Source organism: Paramormyrops kingsleyae, chromosome 21, assembly GCF_048594095.1.
Source record: "Paramormyrops kingsleyae isolate MSU_618 chromosome 21, PKINGS_0.4, whole genome shotgun sequence".
NCBI lineage: Eukaryota > Metazoa > Chordata > Actinopteri > Osteoglossiformes > Mormyridae > Paramormyrops > Paramormyrops kingsleyae.
Window position 1 is genome coordinate 18,586,410 of NC_132817.1, and position 13,601 is coordinate 18,600,010.

Genomic DNA, 13,601 nt, shown 5'->3' on the forward strand with positions numbered 1-13,601 from the left:
GGCTGTGTATCTTCCCCAAGCCTGTCAGGGCCTCCTATTGGTTCCTGCCCACCTGTCTAAACCTGAAGGATGTTGTAACCCTCCCACTCTGGTCACTTTAAGCACCTTCCTGCTCCTGTATGATTTGGTGAAATCCTACATTGTCTCATTTCATGTTTCTGTCATGTATTTAAAATGTCCTGTATATGCATTGCATGTTAGTCAGACAGGCTGTTGTCTGCAGTGTGTTCAGCCTCCTGTCATTCACCATTCCATTTGCACAAACCCCCATACATGAAACCCCCCTTGTAGTGGGGGGGGGGGACTTTTTCTCATAACACTGTAACCCCCCCCCCCCCCCCCCCCCGTGGATTGTATGACAACCCCACTTGTATACCTAATGTACATTGCCTTTATTAATCCAAACTATATCTTGTAGAACATCTTTATATACCTTCTCTAAGCTGTTCTGTTAGATTATGAGTTTATACATAAATTTGCTTTCTTTGAATCAGCTCTTTAATAGCCCTTTTGAATATTATTAATGGTTTTTCTCTGTATGAGCATATGAATAGAGCTTTCATGAATCATTTGGCTGTCATGCGATTTTTCTGGGTTAGGTTTGCGCCATGTCAGATGTTGGGTAGGGTGTTATACCAAAAACATTAGAGGCATGAAGCCATTTGGTTTTGAAAAGGTAGAGGTTTATTTATGGATTAGAAGCGTTTTTGGTAATTAGTGCAGGTAAGCAGTGTTTCAGGGCTGAGTATTAACTGAAACTCAATATTTATACCTCTAAATGAAAATAAGAAAATACTCTGTAAATGTGTGTATATATATATATATATTCGCTATCAAAAAACTTAAACCCTCTGTGATTGTGCTGGTACAATAAGCCAACTTGTAGTGTCTCTCTAAAGATGTTCATCAGCCAGATCCCTAGGGGCAAGAAAAAAAAGCAGTTAGTTTTATGCCAAGCCATAATTGAACACAAGGGCCAAAAATGGCAGTCATCTTTAAGGCAGTGATGAGAGGAACATCTGCAAGATTTCCTTTCCAAATGGAGGTCTTGTACATGTCTGGCTAGCGTACTGCTTTTAATTCATCTTAAGTCTCAAATGACACCCCCACCCCCAATAAAAAAAAGGCCTATCTTTCTAGCACTGAGTGTGTCACGCTCAGGGCCGGCCTAAGGCGTCATATAAATTAAGCAGCCACTGGCCACCAGGGGGCCCCCTGTCGGATCAACTTGTCAGAATGGGAGAGAATGTGATTTGGCCACACTCAAAAGTATATAGGTGATTGGTGGGTAGCCCTTGTCATTTGTGGTCCCTCTACAGCACCCCCTGCTGGTGAGGGGCCCTCACCCCGCAGCAGTCTCCACAGATGGTTCCGATGAGGCCGTTGATGGTCTGCATTGCACACAGCGCCACCTGCACGATGCCCGTCACCAGCAGCAGGGAGAACAGGGTGAGGTGCCAGGACACGATGCCGTCTGGACTCTCGCACGAGTCCCATGACGAGTGGTTACTCAGGTAGTTGCTGTGGGGGGGGGTGACACGTGCGGAGCAGAGAGCAGCATGAAGGAGTAAAGGGGGCAGTTCAGTGAGGGGTCGGACTAGTGCATCCTCACGCAAAACGGCACACATTGCCTGATTAAACTCCGAGAAAGGAAAGATGGATGAGTGGAAAAAGTTGGGTGAAACCCAGTCCAAGGTTGAGTAAATATCCATCTCTATAAAAGCCCAAACGATATGTAAAACTTTCTTTACTCTCCTGACAGAATGGTGTGTACCGGGATACCAAATATCAGCTGAAGGTAAACACCTGCAGAATAAGCTGCGTTTTGATAACGTTTATAACCCTTTATTAACTTTCTGGGCAGTAAAAGTCACCGCCTGGCTAAGCAGCGCATGCAAATCACCACGCAGCCGGAATCGTTATCAGACGTAGCCAGAATCATTACCGTCACATTATGTTACAGCTTATTAACATTTGCTTATGATTTCTTTGTTAATCATAAAAAGTAAAGAAACGTGTGGCTGGCTGCCAGGTTTTATATTTATATTTTTGTATATTTTAAACAAGACTGCGATAAAAAAAATAAAATAAAGAATCAGCGAGGCACCAAGCATATCGTGAACAAAAGAGAATGGGGCCGTTTTCTATTACTGCCAAGTCTTGTTTAACATAAAAATCAATGGCATGGAGGGAAATGGACGCAGGGTCCCTTACCCATTGCTGAACGGGTAGGTCCAGTTGTGTGATGCTGTGGCACATTTCGGCCCTTGGTTTATGGCCACAGAGGAGACTATTACAGAGTACCCCGCCCCTAGGATGCCCACCGCAGCAAAGATGATGGAAGTAAACATCTACAGGAGGTGAAGAGGGGGTGGGAGGAAAATATACAAGAAATAAGGTCACTGAGAAGGTCAACTGCAGGGACCCCTGCAACGCCTCTATTCTACAGGACTGATTTATTCATTCCGGAACTTTCCACAGTAACGCCAGCATACGCGCGGCTTACCGCAAAGCGCTTCCCGCAGCTCTCGTTGCCACAGCAACCGCAGCAGTCGTTGTTCTTCAGGCCCAGGAAGACGAGGGCTGGGAAGATCATCTGGAAGAGTGGAGCTCGAGTGGGTCACCGCGTTCCAAACCGGCTCCCGTGTGACACGGCCTGCTTATCACTCAGAAACGTCACAGGCTCCGAGCCGTCAAGGCCAAATACCACGATCGTTCCTCTTTTAATTTCCCCATCATTTCAATTTCCCTAAATATTGGCCCGACCACGCTGGCATCAATGGAAGTCAAAAAGCAATCTAGAAGTAGTTCAGGTCAATTGTCCAAATAAATAATTGCAGCTATCATTAATATGTTCACCTATATAACAAACTGAATGATTATTAGTCACTGATGACCGTGTATAATATTTATAATTATATATTCTTTATATATTGTACAAAATGCACTGATACCACAAAAGATGAGTCTGTTACTGGTTAGAATAGTTGGTAACACTTTACTTGAAGCAGTAATCACAATGCACAATACCTTCGTAACTACATCTATTATGTATTATAACTGCTCTATGAAGCTCTTATCTATAATGCACTACAGATACCTTCATAATGCATTATAAAGGTCAGTATAAGCAATTATAATGCATAATGAAGGTATCTATAGTGAATTATATATGACGGCTTCATGAAGCATTCACAATGCATAATAAACATGCCTATAATGTGTTATGCCTTTTCATAAATAGTTATAGCCATTTCTATAATACTTTATGAATGCATTATAATGCATTATGAAGGTATCTATAATGCATTATACATTAGCGCTTTAAGTAAAGTGCTTTACTGCTTTAAGTGAAGTGTTACTGAATAGTTTTAGAAAAGATTTAATCAAACCAAAGAAAAGTAGTTTCACAGGATGCTCGCAAGTGATCTGCTCACCAGAAATCCTGAGCCAATAATGCCGCCTAAGTAAAAGACCTCATCGGTGATGTGTGTGCTGTCGTCGGCAGGTACGCCGCCGGGAAAGAAGAGCAGGATGTTGCAGAGGATGCAGAGGACAGCCAGCGGGATGAGGCTGATCCCAAGGCATTTGGCAAAGCCGCCGGTGCACATGGTTCGACGAGTCCTGCGCTGCTCGCGAAGCCAGGATGTTCTGGGGATGGTCACCTGGGCAGGATGGGCCTTATAAAGCCACAGTCATGTGATGTCGTTCATTCAATCTTAATGATCAACCCAGTCTCCCTCTGTGGCAGGTGGCTAGTTATCTTGGTTAATCTTCTACTAAGTTTGTTGCATCTGTCAAGCCATTGTATGGTTAATATTCACAATACCAAAAAGCTGGAATCCCCAGAGCTTGGTTGCAAAATCCCTGCGTGGAGCCCAATAGGATGCTTTTGACTTATAGCTTGTTTAAAAATCATAGTATCACAGTTTTCTGTTAGCTGAACCAATCACATTAACAAAACACTTCGTTTGTTTGATGAAGACTTGCTACACTGGCCCTGCAGAAACCGGAAATCTTCCTGTATTTTAATATTTAAATATACGACAATCCTATTTCTCCATCTTGCATATTTACGTAAATGGATAAATGTCTTGCCTTGAACCATCGCAGCAGTTCTACGCTGAAAATCTGTTTTATTTTATCTATCTATCTATCTATCTATCTATCTATTTACTTATTAGTTTGTTCTTTAATGTGTTTATCAGTTGTAAGCTGTCGAATCCAGAGCTGTATGTAGTATACCACATATATTGCTAAGAAACAGAATAGACTAAGTAGAGTATTCCTTGCTAATCAGTATTGTTTTACAAACAAAAGTTAGGGTGATGTCATGGATGATGTCTCCTGAATATTTATGAATTGTTGACTTAAAAATGCCTAATACACACACAATGGGAGGTGCAATTCGTGAATTTCAATGTGCCTGAATTTGGTAACTGCTGTTGTATGTTTAAATGTGTTTTAATGTGTGTCTAACATCCTGAGATTATGTCTCCTGAATAAGAGCTTCCTGATTTGGAAAATGTTTTTTTTTCCAACAGTCTGGCTGAGATAAACTGACTCATATCCACTATGGTGTTTTTACCAAGATCCACCCAGTAGTCTGTGGGGGAGAGACTGGATATTATGCTTGGCTTCAGTCTTATTAGTCTGCTGCTGCTTTTCTGCACCTGTACAGTGACTTGGTGGGCTATCCCTCTGTGCCTGTAATCAGGAGGTTGCTGGTTTGAGGCCCAGCCTCGACAGAATAATAACATGTCTATGGGCCCCTGAAAAAGGCCCTTAAAGCCCAGCTGCCTGCATGAACCCTCCTGTGTTCAGGATCCCTTTCGCACCTTTGTGATATGACTCACTTAAAGTGGTGTTAAGTCAAAATCTCACCATGACTCCTGTTTCTAAAGGCATGGTGTGATGTGATTAAGGGGCTGCTAGAGATTTTTGGCCCCATGAAAGCATTATATCATATTGTCACTCAAAGACCCTTGAAATCATCCCACCTTTCCCCTCCTTTACAGCACCCCTGCATGAAATGTGACGATCACTTTAAAAAGGTTAGTAATTTAAGTGTGTGAATGTATTTTCTACACATTTTTGCGGAGGTTTAAGTCCCACAAACAAGCTGAAAATCAAGCTGAAAATCAGACATCGTGGGAACTTCCCCACAAAACAAACACTGTGTTTTTATTTGGCTGCATTATAAATGTATCAATGTATCAGTTTTCACTTGTGTTTGACTTTTGTTGGTTGGGGATAAGGATTGTTACATTAAAAGGAGAGTCAAAGGGAAATCCCCGTGTGTGTGTGTGTGTGTGTGTGTGTGTATGTGTATGTGTGTGTTTGAAAGTGTAGGATTGAATGTAAACAATAAAAGAATGTATTTTTATCAGTGCACCGGTTTCCCCCTCTGCCTCAGGAAGTCCCTTCCCATGTCATTGTGCCAGAAATACGTGCTCAGTATCCTTGACACTATTCCTTCCCTGCATTTTCTCCCTTTTAGTTCCATACTGAAACGCTGACAAATTAACGTTCGTGCAACTCCCCCTTCACGTTTGTCTGGTTGCTTTAGAATTTTGTTGGTTAACTGAAAAGAGATTGGAGACCTTGGTCATCTACAAACAACATGGAGTTGCTTGATTCTCAAATACGGTGCTTCTCAATGATATCGATAGCCTGTTGAGTCAGTCATTAATTTTATGTTCCAAGGCAGGGTCATTTTATGAAAACAAAATTTCCATTGCCAAATATTTAATTTTCTGGCCCAGGGGGAAGCAGGCGATGAATTAGTCACCGTGGCCAGCAGTCTCACTGGGACCTTGGGAAATATGTCCTGGATTTTGTGTATGAAAGTCATATTTATTTTGTTTACTTTGAGGAGAGCTTAGAGAATAACACAGTGTTATATTCAGTAAAGCCCCATTCTTTACCACCTTGTCACCGCCAGATTAAATTTGGATACTTCCATCAATGGTTCTAAGTGGTTTCTTAGGGCTTTGGGGAAGCAGGTGGATGGTGGATGCGATCGCTGTGGGAATGACGTCTCCTTTGTCTGCGTGCCGGCAAACAGCCAGTGACGGGTCCTATGCACAGTCCCCTCAGGTGCTGTACCCGGCCGTGACAGTCAGGCTCCGCTTGCCTTAGATAAACCCGTTTACTTCCTCGTGTGCCATCTCCCTCCCAAAAAATGCCCTTCTCCTCACCCCACACAAGAGTAACACAGCATTTCAGGTCTGGACTTTAGACTGGTTGATAAGCGAGCGGCGGTTGGCTGAAGTTCCTTTCCTTTTTGAAAATGCAGTAGTAAATTAAACTATAAATCATCTTGTGCTAATATTAAGTTCCTCCACAGTATTCAGAAGCAAATGTTAAGCTGATGGTGCCATCAGCTGAATGCTTATTTGCCTGAGTTCAGAATTTAAAGCACTAATAATGAGCATGAATGGGCTCAGTAAGTCTCCTTAAATTAAAGCCATTAAACAATGACCTGCGATGGGTTGGCACCCCATCCTGGGTTGTTCCCTGCCTTGTGCCCTGCGATGGGTTGGCACCCCATCCTGGGTTGTTCCCTGCCTTGTGCCCTGCGATGGGTTGGCACCCCATCCTGGGTTGTTCCCTGCCTTGTGCCCTGCGATGGGTTGGCACCCCATCCCGGGTTATTCCCTGCCTTGTGCCCTGCGATGGGTTGGCGCCCCATCCTGGGTTGTTCCCTGCCTTGTGCCCTGTGATGGGTTGGCACCCCATCCTGGGTTGTTCCCTGCCTTGTGCCCTGCGATGGGTTGGCACCCCATCCCGGGTTATTCCCTGCCTTGTGCCCTGCGATGGGTTGGCGCCCCATCCTGGGTTGTTCCCTGCCTTGTGCCCTGCGATGGGTTGGCGCCCCATCCTGGGTTGTTCCCTGCCTTGTGCCCTGCGATGGGTTGGCGCCCCATCCTGGGTTGTTCCCTGCCTTGTGCCCTGCGATGGGTTGGCACCCCATCCTGGGTTGTTCCCTGCCTTGTGCCCTGTGACACTGGTTTCACCCAATGGGGAGTGAGCTAAACTTATCTGTGACTGATATCCAACGGCGACGGTTTTCCATGCCTAAGTCTTCATTTCACTACCACGAATATGCAGAACTGATAATTACTCAAACTGTAGGAGGAATTTGTCCATGAATCTTGCACTTACTTCTGAGCTCCATAGTGAAGCACTCTTTATATGTCATTTGTGCTATTTATGCAATGGATTCTATTGACAGAATCATTACATTCATCTGCAGTTAAACACGGAACTCCAAATTTCATAAAGATGCAAACACATGCAAAGGAATCTTTTCAGGAATCGACTTGTGTTTGCAGTGTTTTAAGGCATTAGTGTACTCTTCCTGCTCCACATTTGCCACCCTATATTTTCCCCAAACTGTTTGAACTTATTTATTTATTTATTTACTTACTTACAAATATGCACATAGCTATCCAATTTCCTCTGCGACTTCAATTAAGATGGATTAGTCCTCGAAGAGGCAATGGTGATAATTGAATAAGATAAATTACTTCTATATTTTGGGCTGCCATCTGAGTGTATATGTAAGTGGAGTGAAAACTCTTATTTGGTCCCCACAATGTAATATAAACCTAATTCACACGCACATATTTTGTACAAATAAAAGAAATACTGTGTATATAAATAATTTAAGCTTGTTATTTTACCAGAAATATTTGCCTAAGTGGACCACGGATTTTAAGGGTGGACCAGGAAATAGCTTCATTGTTTAAAGCGCTGAGAGAATTATACCATGGAGTCATTTCCTGTTTTAGAAAATAAAAGGGTCACTCCTGCGCTGCGCCCTCTTCGCCGCTGCTTTGGTGAAAGGCAGAGGAGTCATGCTCCTCTCTGGATGATGGCTGTCACCTCCCCCCCTCTCCCCCAGAGGCCAGCTCCTACTGTCTGGAACATCCTCAGCTGTGCTCTCACCCCACCCACCACAGCTTTATATATTTGCTAAACAGGCCGTCGTGTCCAATACGAAGTGCTCTGCTCGCAGTCGCCCATTCACGCAGCTGTGTGAAGGGATATTTTTTGCTAAACCAGTGCTTTCTCAGGTCTATCACCATGGTATCCATCCTGAATGTGGCATCTCCCACATACTTTAACAACTGATCTTTGAATCCTAAGCAGTAAGATCCTCTTTACCTGCTCCCTTTATCCAGTAGCTTCACATTTCATCATAACTCCATGTTGCTTAGGTGCCTCAAGTTGAAGATATTTTGACATTAGTTTCTACGGCTTGGATGTGCAAACGCATTGCATCTGATAACGTATAGTGCTGGGTAGCATGTTATCTAACATCAGGGCTGTGCAGAGACTGTTTGAGGGGCAGGTGCTACGGGGTGGGGTGGGGGGGGGGGGGTCTGTTCAAAATTTCGCATGATCATTGGTGATCAAAAATAGGTACTCTTGATAAAAATTGGGGGGAGGGGGTGTTCCTCATTAATAGTGAAAAGGGGGGATATATATATATATAAAATATATATATATATATATATATATAAAGTTCAGCAAATTGTAGGACAAGCATAACTACAACATTCAATCAAGACAATGGATTTGTTATCTATTTTTGTTTTTCATTTCTAATATGTGTAATTTGAGTATTATCTGATTTCCGAAGAACGGGCAGTAACTGACACTTGATTTATGTGTTTTTTTTCTCTAGGGAATGCTAGTGTGGTTCTTTGGTTTCTGTTCGCAGTTCAGCCTATAGAATTCGGGTAACACAGTCTCATCCAGCCTGTGGCTGCCTGTTTCATGTGACACCTCCGGGTGGATTAGCAGAGATGCACACGCAACCCTGACAGCCCCAGAATCCAGTACGGAGATGGTTGATTCTGCCCGCAATCGCAGGGCGATTATTTAGTCACAGAAATGCAACAAGCATCGCTTTGTATTGCATTATGCATGTAAAACAAATATACTGCAAACCGCAGTGATGTGTCACTGTAAGTAAGTAATATAATGATGGAGTTACTGAGCTGTTGACCACCTGCAGTTTTTAAATGAAACATAGTTGCTACATAGTATTATAATAGATTATAGAGACTCAAGGGTGTCAGTTTGGTTTGAACATTGGGGGGGGGGGGTTGAAGTCTCCACCCATTTAGGGGGAAACATGATTATTGGGGGGGTTGTATTGGCTGGTTGTGAATTATTGTGAATTATTGTGAATCCCCACTGTAATTTACACCCATGTAGAGATTACTTACAGTCACTCTGTATGCAGTAGGTTCTTGTGTTGTGTTTTTCTTAGCAAAATGCATTTAGTATGTGTTTTTTTTTGCATTCCTTTAAATGTTTAAGTATATCCATTATATTGTGAATGTCCTTATGCATCAATCTGAGGTACTGCCATATCTTCAGGGAAAGAGTGTACGGTTGTAGATCAATACTTTTAATGATGCTAAAATCACAGCATCCAATGAGCAGTGTGACACGGTGAAATGTCATTCAAAGGGCAATAGGGCTGGGCGTGCCGTTTCCTGTCAAGAAGGGGGTGTGGTCTGCGGGAGCTAAGGACACGCAACGCCCTCCAAACCGGACCTGGTATGAGGTCACCGGATGGCTGCTATTGATTAAGGATAGGCCCTCTCACATGTCATCAAGCGCGTCACTCACCACGGTGAGCTTGAGGACACTGGAATGCACGAAGCACATAAAGACAATTGTTTCGGAATGACCTATTGTGACCTAGCGTACAGAGGTGCGAGATTTCAGAATAGGGAGAAAAGGTTGGAGAATGTAATCATTCCGAACTCACTCGAGATGTTTATGTGTCAGAGGGCTTGGGGAATGTTCTAGAGAAGCGTAGCTCAGCTGCAAAAGCAGGGACACCCTGCCTGTGGCCTCCATTTCCCAATTCTTTGTTTCATCACGTCCCCAGTTGAAGGGGACGCCCACGCCGAGGCTCCACATCCCGTCTTTGGGTCACTGTTTTTTTTCCCCGCACCAGGATGAGGGGGGGTGTTCCCATACAAATGCTGCGCCCACTCTGGGCCCCCGACGCAGAGCCACACAGAGCCTTGGAGGTCCACGATGAGCTCCCGGACTTTCGCCTGGCGCCTGGGTGTCGCCCTTTTTGTGCTGGCGATCTGCTGCATGTTGGCAAACACGCTGCTCTATTTCCCCAACTGGAAGGCCAACTATGCCAGGGAGGAGAACCACCTCAGCAAATATGTGTGGAACTTTGCGGGGATCTCGGGCGGCGGGCTGGTGGTGAGTACGCGCTCCGGTTCCAGATGCACCGGCACTCCGCGGATGACCCAGGGTTTCCCGACCCAGTAAGCTGCAGGGTCAGACACAGCTGATCAGAAGCCACAGAAAGTTACTTTGAGATATTTAAGGGCTCCCATAAGGATCCCACTTAAACTACACTAAATACTATATGGAAATAGACACCATAAAAACATTAAAATACTCAACTACAGTATTATATTAAGGAACTTGAGTGTGTTTGCAGGATAACTTGAGAATAATGTCTACAAACAAAGTGTTACTTGGTAGAACTGCATACTAAAATTGGAGAACAATCACTTTTTTAAAGGAACAAAGAAAATGACATTCCCATGTAATGCAGGAGTCAAAGTATTGCCTTCCTGCAAATATGAATCAAATGTTTACATTTAAGTGGCTGATGCTGTCATCCAGGGCTAATTATTCATTTTGTCTGCTTATAAAGCTCAAGGGAGGTACTGCAGGGTTCTTCCTGACATAAGCAATTTTACCAGGGGTGCCGGGGTGCAATTGCACCCCCTACTGGTCAGATGGAAATGCTGTTGAACATATGAAGTTCGATAAAATTATTGCTATTTTTTTTTTTACAAATGTATTTATCTGGATGAATGACTGGTGGGGGCTCTCTCACCTTACACCACCCTGGGAGAAAAAAATGGCCTGTGCTTCCTGGGAGATGAGGTCACAATCTTTATATTAAAAATCCATGGCCTTTAACAACAATAGTATGGGCCGCCCTTTAAGATGCATTGTGGGATGCAGGTAGTAATTGTGTTGAATAAGTGTGACACTGTGGGTCGTTTACCCAGATTGAGGAGACCGGACTCCCTGTAGGAAGTATACAGACTGCAGCAGTGGTCTGACAGATATCTCCCTGTCTCTGCCTGCAGATATTTCTCTCCGCTGCAGTGTTCATGAACCTGGACGACTGCAGACGCCGCGGTAACCACCGCAGCTGCGGAACAAGCTGCGCAGTGAGTCGGGGCAGTGACCTCGGAGGTTGCCGCAGTGGGGTCTGGGGGCAGTAACCAAAGCATAAGAGAGCAAAGAGGCTGCTTAGCACCCAGTGGCCACCAGGAGGCATCGTCATCCGATCAGCCTGTCATAGTGGGAAGGAAGATGACAAATTGATTAATCACATTTTTTCTTAGTTGGCCTGCTCTGGCAGTGAGGTTGACTGTGAAGAGACTGGGCCATCTATGATTAGAATGACTTTGACAAAAATTTGACCTTTCAACATTTAAAACAGCTCCCCCAACACAATAATATGTTAGCTGGATTGGCTTGATTCTAACGTTGACTGAAGTTGATGCCCAATTTAGCTATTAAATGAAGCTTTAGCACAAGTTTGGAACTGGCCAGGTTTCTGATTAACTAATCTGCTGCCCATTTAGCTGTTTGGTTCTGTGGCGGCCGCCCTGATTGGTCTGGCGGGCTCTGGGTACTGCTTCGTCATCTCGGCCATGGCGCTGATGGAGGGGCCCCCATGCTTGACCGACACGGAATGGACGTACCCGTTTGAGAACCAGGGCGGGCAGTAAGTGGCCGCACGTCGAGGACCGAAATGCAGGTTCTTGTATCGGAGACAGTGCGTTAAAGGCAGCGTCTGTGATTTCCGTGTCTGCACGCAGGTACCTGATGAACCACACCTTGTGGGAGATGTGCAAGGAGCCAAAAGGTGTGGTGGAGTGGAATGTGACTCTCTTCTCCATCCTCCTGGTTCTCAGCGGCATAGAGGCTCTCATCTGTGCTGTTCAGGCCATCGCCAGCCTGTTGGGGGGGTTGTGTAGGGGCTGGTGTCACCGGAGCCACTACACACTGAATGCCTGAGCCCCCCCCCCAATCCTACTACTGCTAGAACTGACCCTGAACAGGAATGGCCTACTGGGGTTGCAATTCCTCCGCTCCCCTGAGCAGAAAACAGATCCCTTCACTAAACGTTCTCAGGATCATCCCTGCATCCTTTCATGAACCACCTGACAGTATTCCTTTGTGTCTGTTTTATGCATTTATTATATTTATGTAAAACTAAACTGAACTTCTGTCATTTTTGAAAACGAATGTACATGTCACTCTGTATTGTGAATTTTAAAACTGCATTTTATATTTTTATAACGTTTGTGCTTTCTTTAATAAAAAAAAAAAACTGAAAATGAGCATTCTTATCATTTATGTCACTGTCCATCGAAGCGTCTCTTTTTTTAATGAATGCTATGCACTAGTGAATGAGAAATGCATCAGTCAAAATCAAAACTCAAAAGAGTTTGAGATTAAGGTAATTCTTAATTAAGGGTGTTTTCCTTGACCAACGTTCAGGTGACCTAAGGTATGGCTTTTGACAGAGATTAATAGCATTTGTTAGCAGGGATCAGTCATAATCGCTGAACTGTGTTACAGTGTTACAGTGAGTCAGGCGTAGGACACAGTGATGGAGCGCAGCCAGGCAGTTAAACACGACAGCACTGGACAGATGTGGTAAGAGGAAGCAGACGTGATCTGTTATTCACTGGAGCCCCTGGCTGAGTACTGTGCCACGGCCTGAGCTGAGACAGCAAACGAGTCCTCGAAATATGGAAAGGGCCCTTTAATTAATCACCACTGGAAGCTTCTGCCAGTAGGTCTAACTGTAAGCTACAATTTTCACAGCTGCATGTTTTATTGGAGCTCTGCTGAGAGTTTACTGAAGGGTACAACAGCAGGTCCCCTGAGATTTTACCAGCACGTTTATGGCTACATGGCTCAGTTATGCATGTTTCCATTACTTCCTCTCCCTTGAGAGATTACAGACATTAATATAGCAATATAATAAAGTCGAACTGTCTGTAAGCTCTAGATGTACAGAATAGAGGTAATTTAGAGATGCCAGTTATCTTAACTGCACACCTCTGGACTGTGTTACACGGGGAGAACATACAGACTCCACACACCCACCAGCCTCAGAGGTGTGAGGCAACAGCGCTACCAGGTAACCAGTGCAAAAGGAGAGAACTCACAAACTCAAAACCCCCCCGAGACAGGGGTGGGATTCAAAGCACCTCCCTCAAGGTGCAGCCCACCCCAGGAAGAGTACGCTCTGCAGCATTAATGGTCTCTAACACTTTACTTGAGGGGACACAAATAATGTAGTATTATGCTATTACTTATGCATTAATTAACCACAAACTAAGTCTCAGTTGCCTACAGATCTCATGTTCGTTCATCATTAAATCGTGATGCATGTTTTATGTTTTATCGGAAGCAGTTACTATATTTGTTACTATATCAGTTCATTCTGTAAACTATTGTGAACGACTGAAGGAACTACTGAAGGAAAAAGTAATGAATAACACAAGTGA

At 44.1% G+C, this 13,601-nt stretch overlaps 2 protein-coding genes across 2 annotated transcripts; one reads left to right on the plus strand and one right to left on the minus strand.

Moving 5' to 3' along the window:
- Nucleotides 1-679: 679 nt before the first annotated feature.
- On the minus strand, nt 680-3,668 carry tm4sf4 (transmembrane 4 L six family member 4). Its single transcript, XM_023805633.2, has 5 exons — nt 3,438-3,668; nt 2,507-2,596; nt 2,215-2,351; nt 1,347-1,521; nt 680-918 (listed from the first exon to the last, which is right to left on the minus strand). Exons 1-5 carry the CDS (start codon nt 3,609-3,611, stop codon nt 907-909), a joined length of 588 nt encoding a protein of 195 aa, XP_023661401.1. The 5' UTR covers nt 3,612-3,668; the 3' UTR covers nt 680-906.
- A 6,345-nt stretch (nt 3,669-10,013) lies between these two features.
- On the plus strand, nt 10,014-12,422 carry tm4sf18 (transmembrane 4 L six family member 18). The gene is made up of 4 exons (XM_023805632.2): nt 10,014-10,248; nt 11,157-11,240; nt 11,661-11,803; nt 11,898-12,422. Exons 1-4 carry the CDS (start codon nt 10,069-10,071, stop codon nt 12,094-12,096), a joined length of 606 nt encoding a protein of 201 aa, XP_023661400.1. The 5' UTR covers nt 10,014-10,068; the 3' UTR covers nt 12,097-12,422.
- Nucleotides 12,423-13,601: the final 1,179 nt, after the last annotated feature.

What these genes read in the sequence shown, in the direction of transcription:
- tm4sf4 (XM_023805633.2), bottom strand. Translation starts at nt 3,611, where the DNA reads ATGTGCACCGGCGGCTTTGCCAAATGCCTTGGGATCAGCCTCATCCCG. An exon ending in TTATTGGCTCAGGATTTCTG is followed by an intron (nt 2,597 to 3,437) that starts GTGAGCAGATCA and finishes CCACTCTTCCAG; the next exon opens with ATGATCTTCCCAGCCCTCGT. An exon ending in ACCTACCCGTTCAGCAATGG is followed by an intron (nt 1,522 to 2,214) that starts GTAAGGGACCCT and finishes CCCCCCCCACAG; the next exon opens with CAACTACCTGAGTAACCACT.
- tm4sf18 (XM_023805632.2), top strand. Translation starts at nt 10,069, where the DNA reads ATGAGCTCCCGGACTTTCGCCTGGCGCCTGGGTGTCGCCCTTTTTGTG. An exon ending in GCTGCGGAACAAGCTGCGCA is followed by an intron (nt 11,241 to 11,660) that starts GTGAGTCGGGGC and finishes CTGCCCATTTAG; the next exon opens with CTGTTTGGTTCTGTGGCGGC. An exon ending in TTTGAGAACCAGGGCGGGCA is followed by an intron (nt 11,804 to 11,897) that starts GTAAGTGGCCGC and finishes GTCTGCACGCAG; the next exon opens with GTACCTGATGAACCACACCT.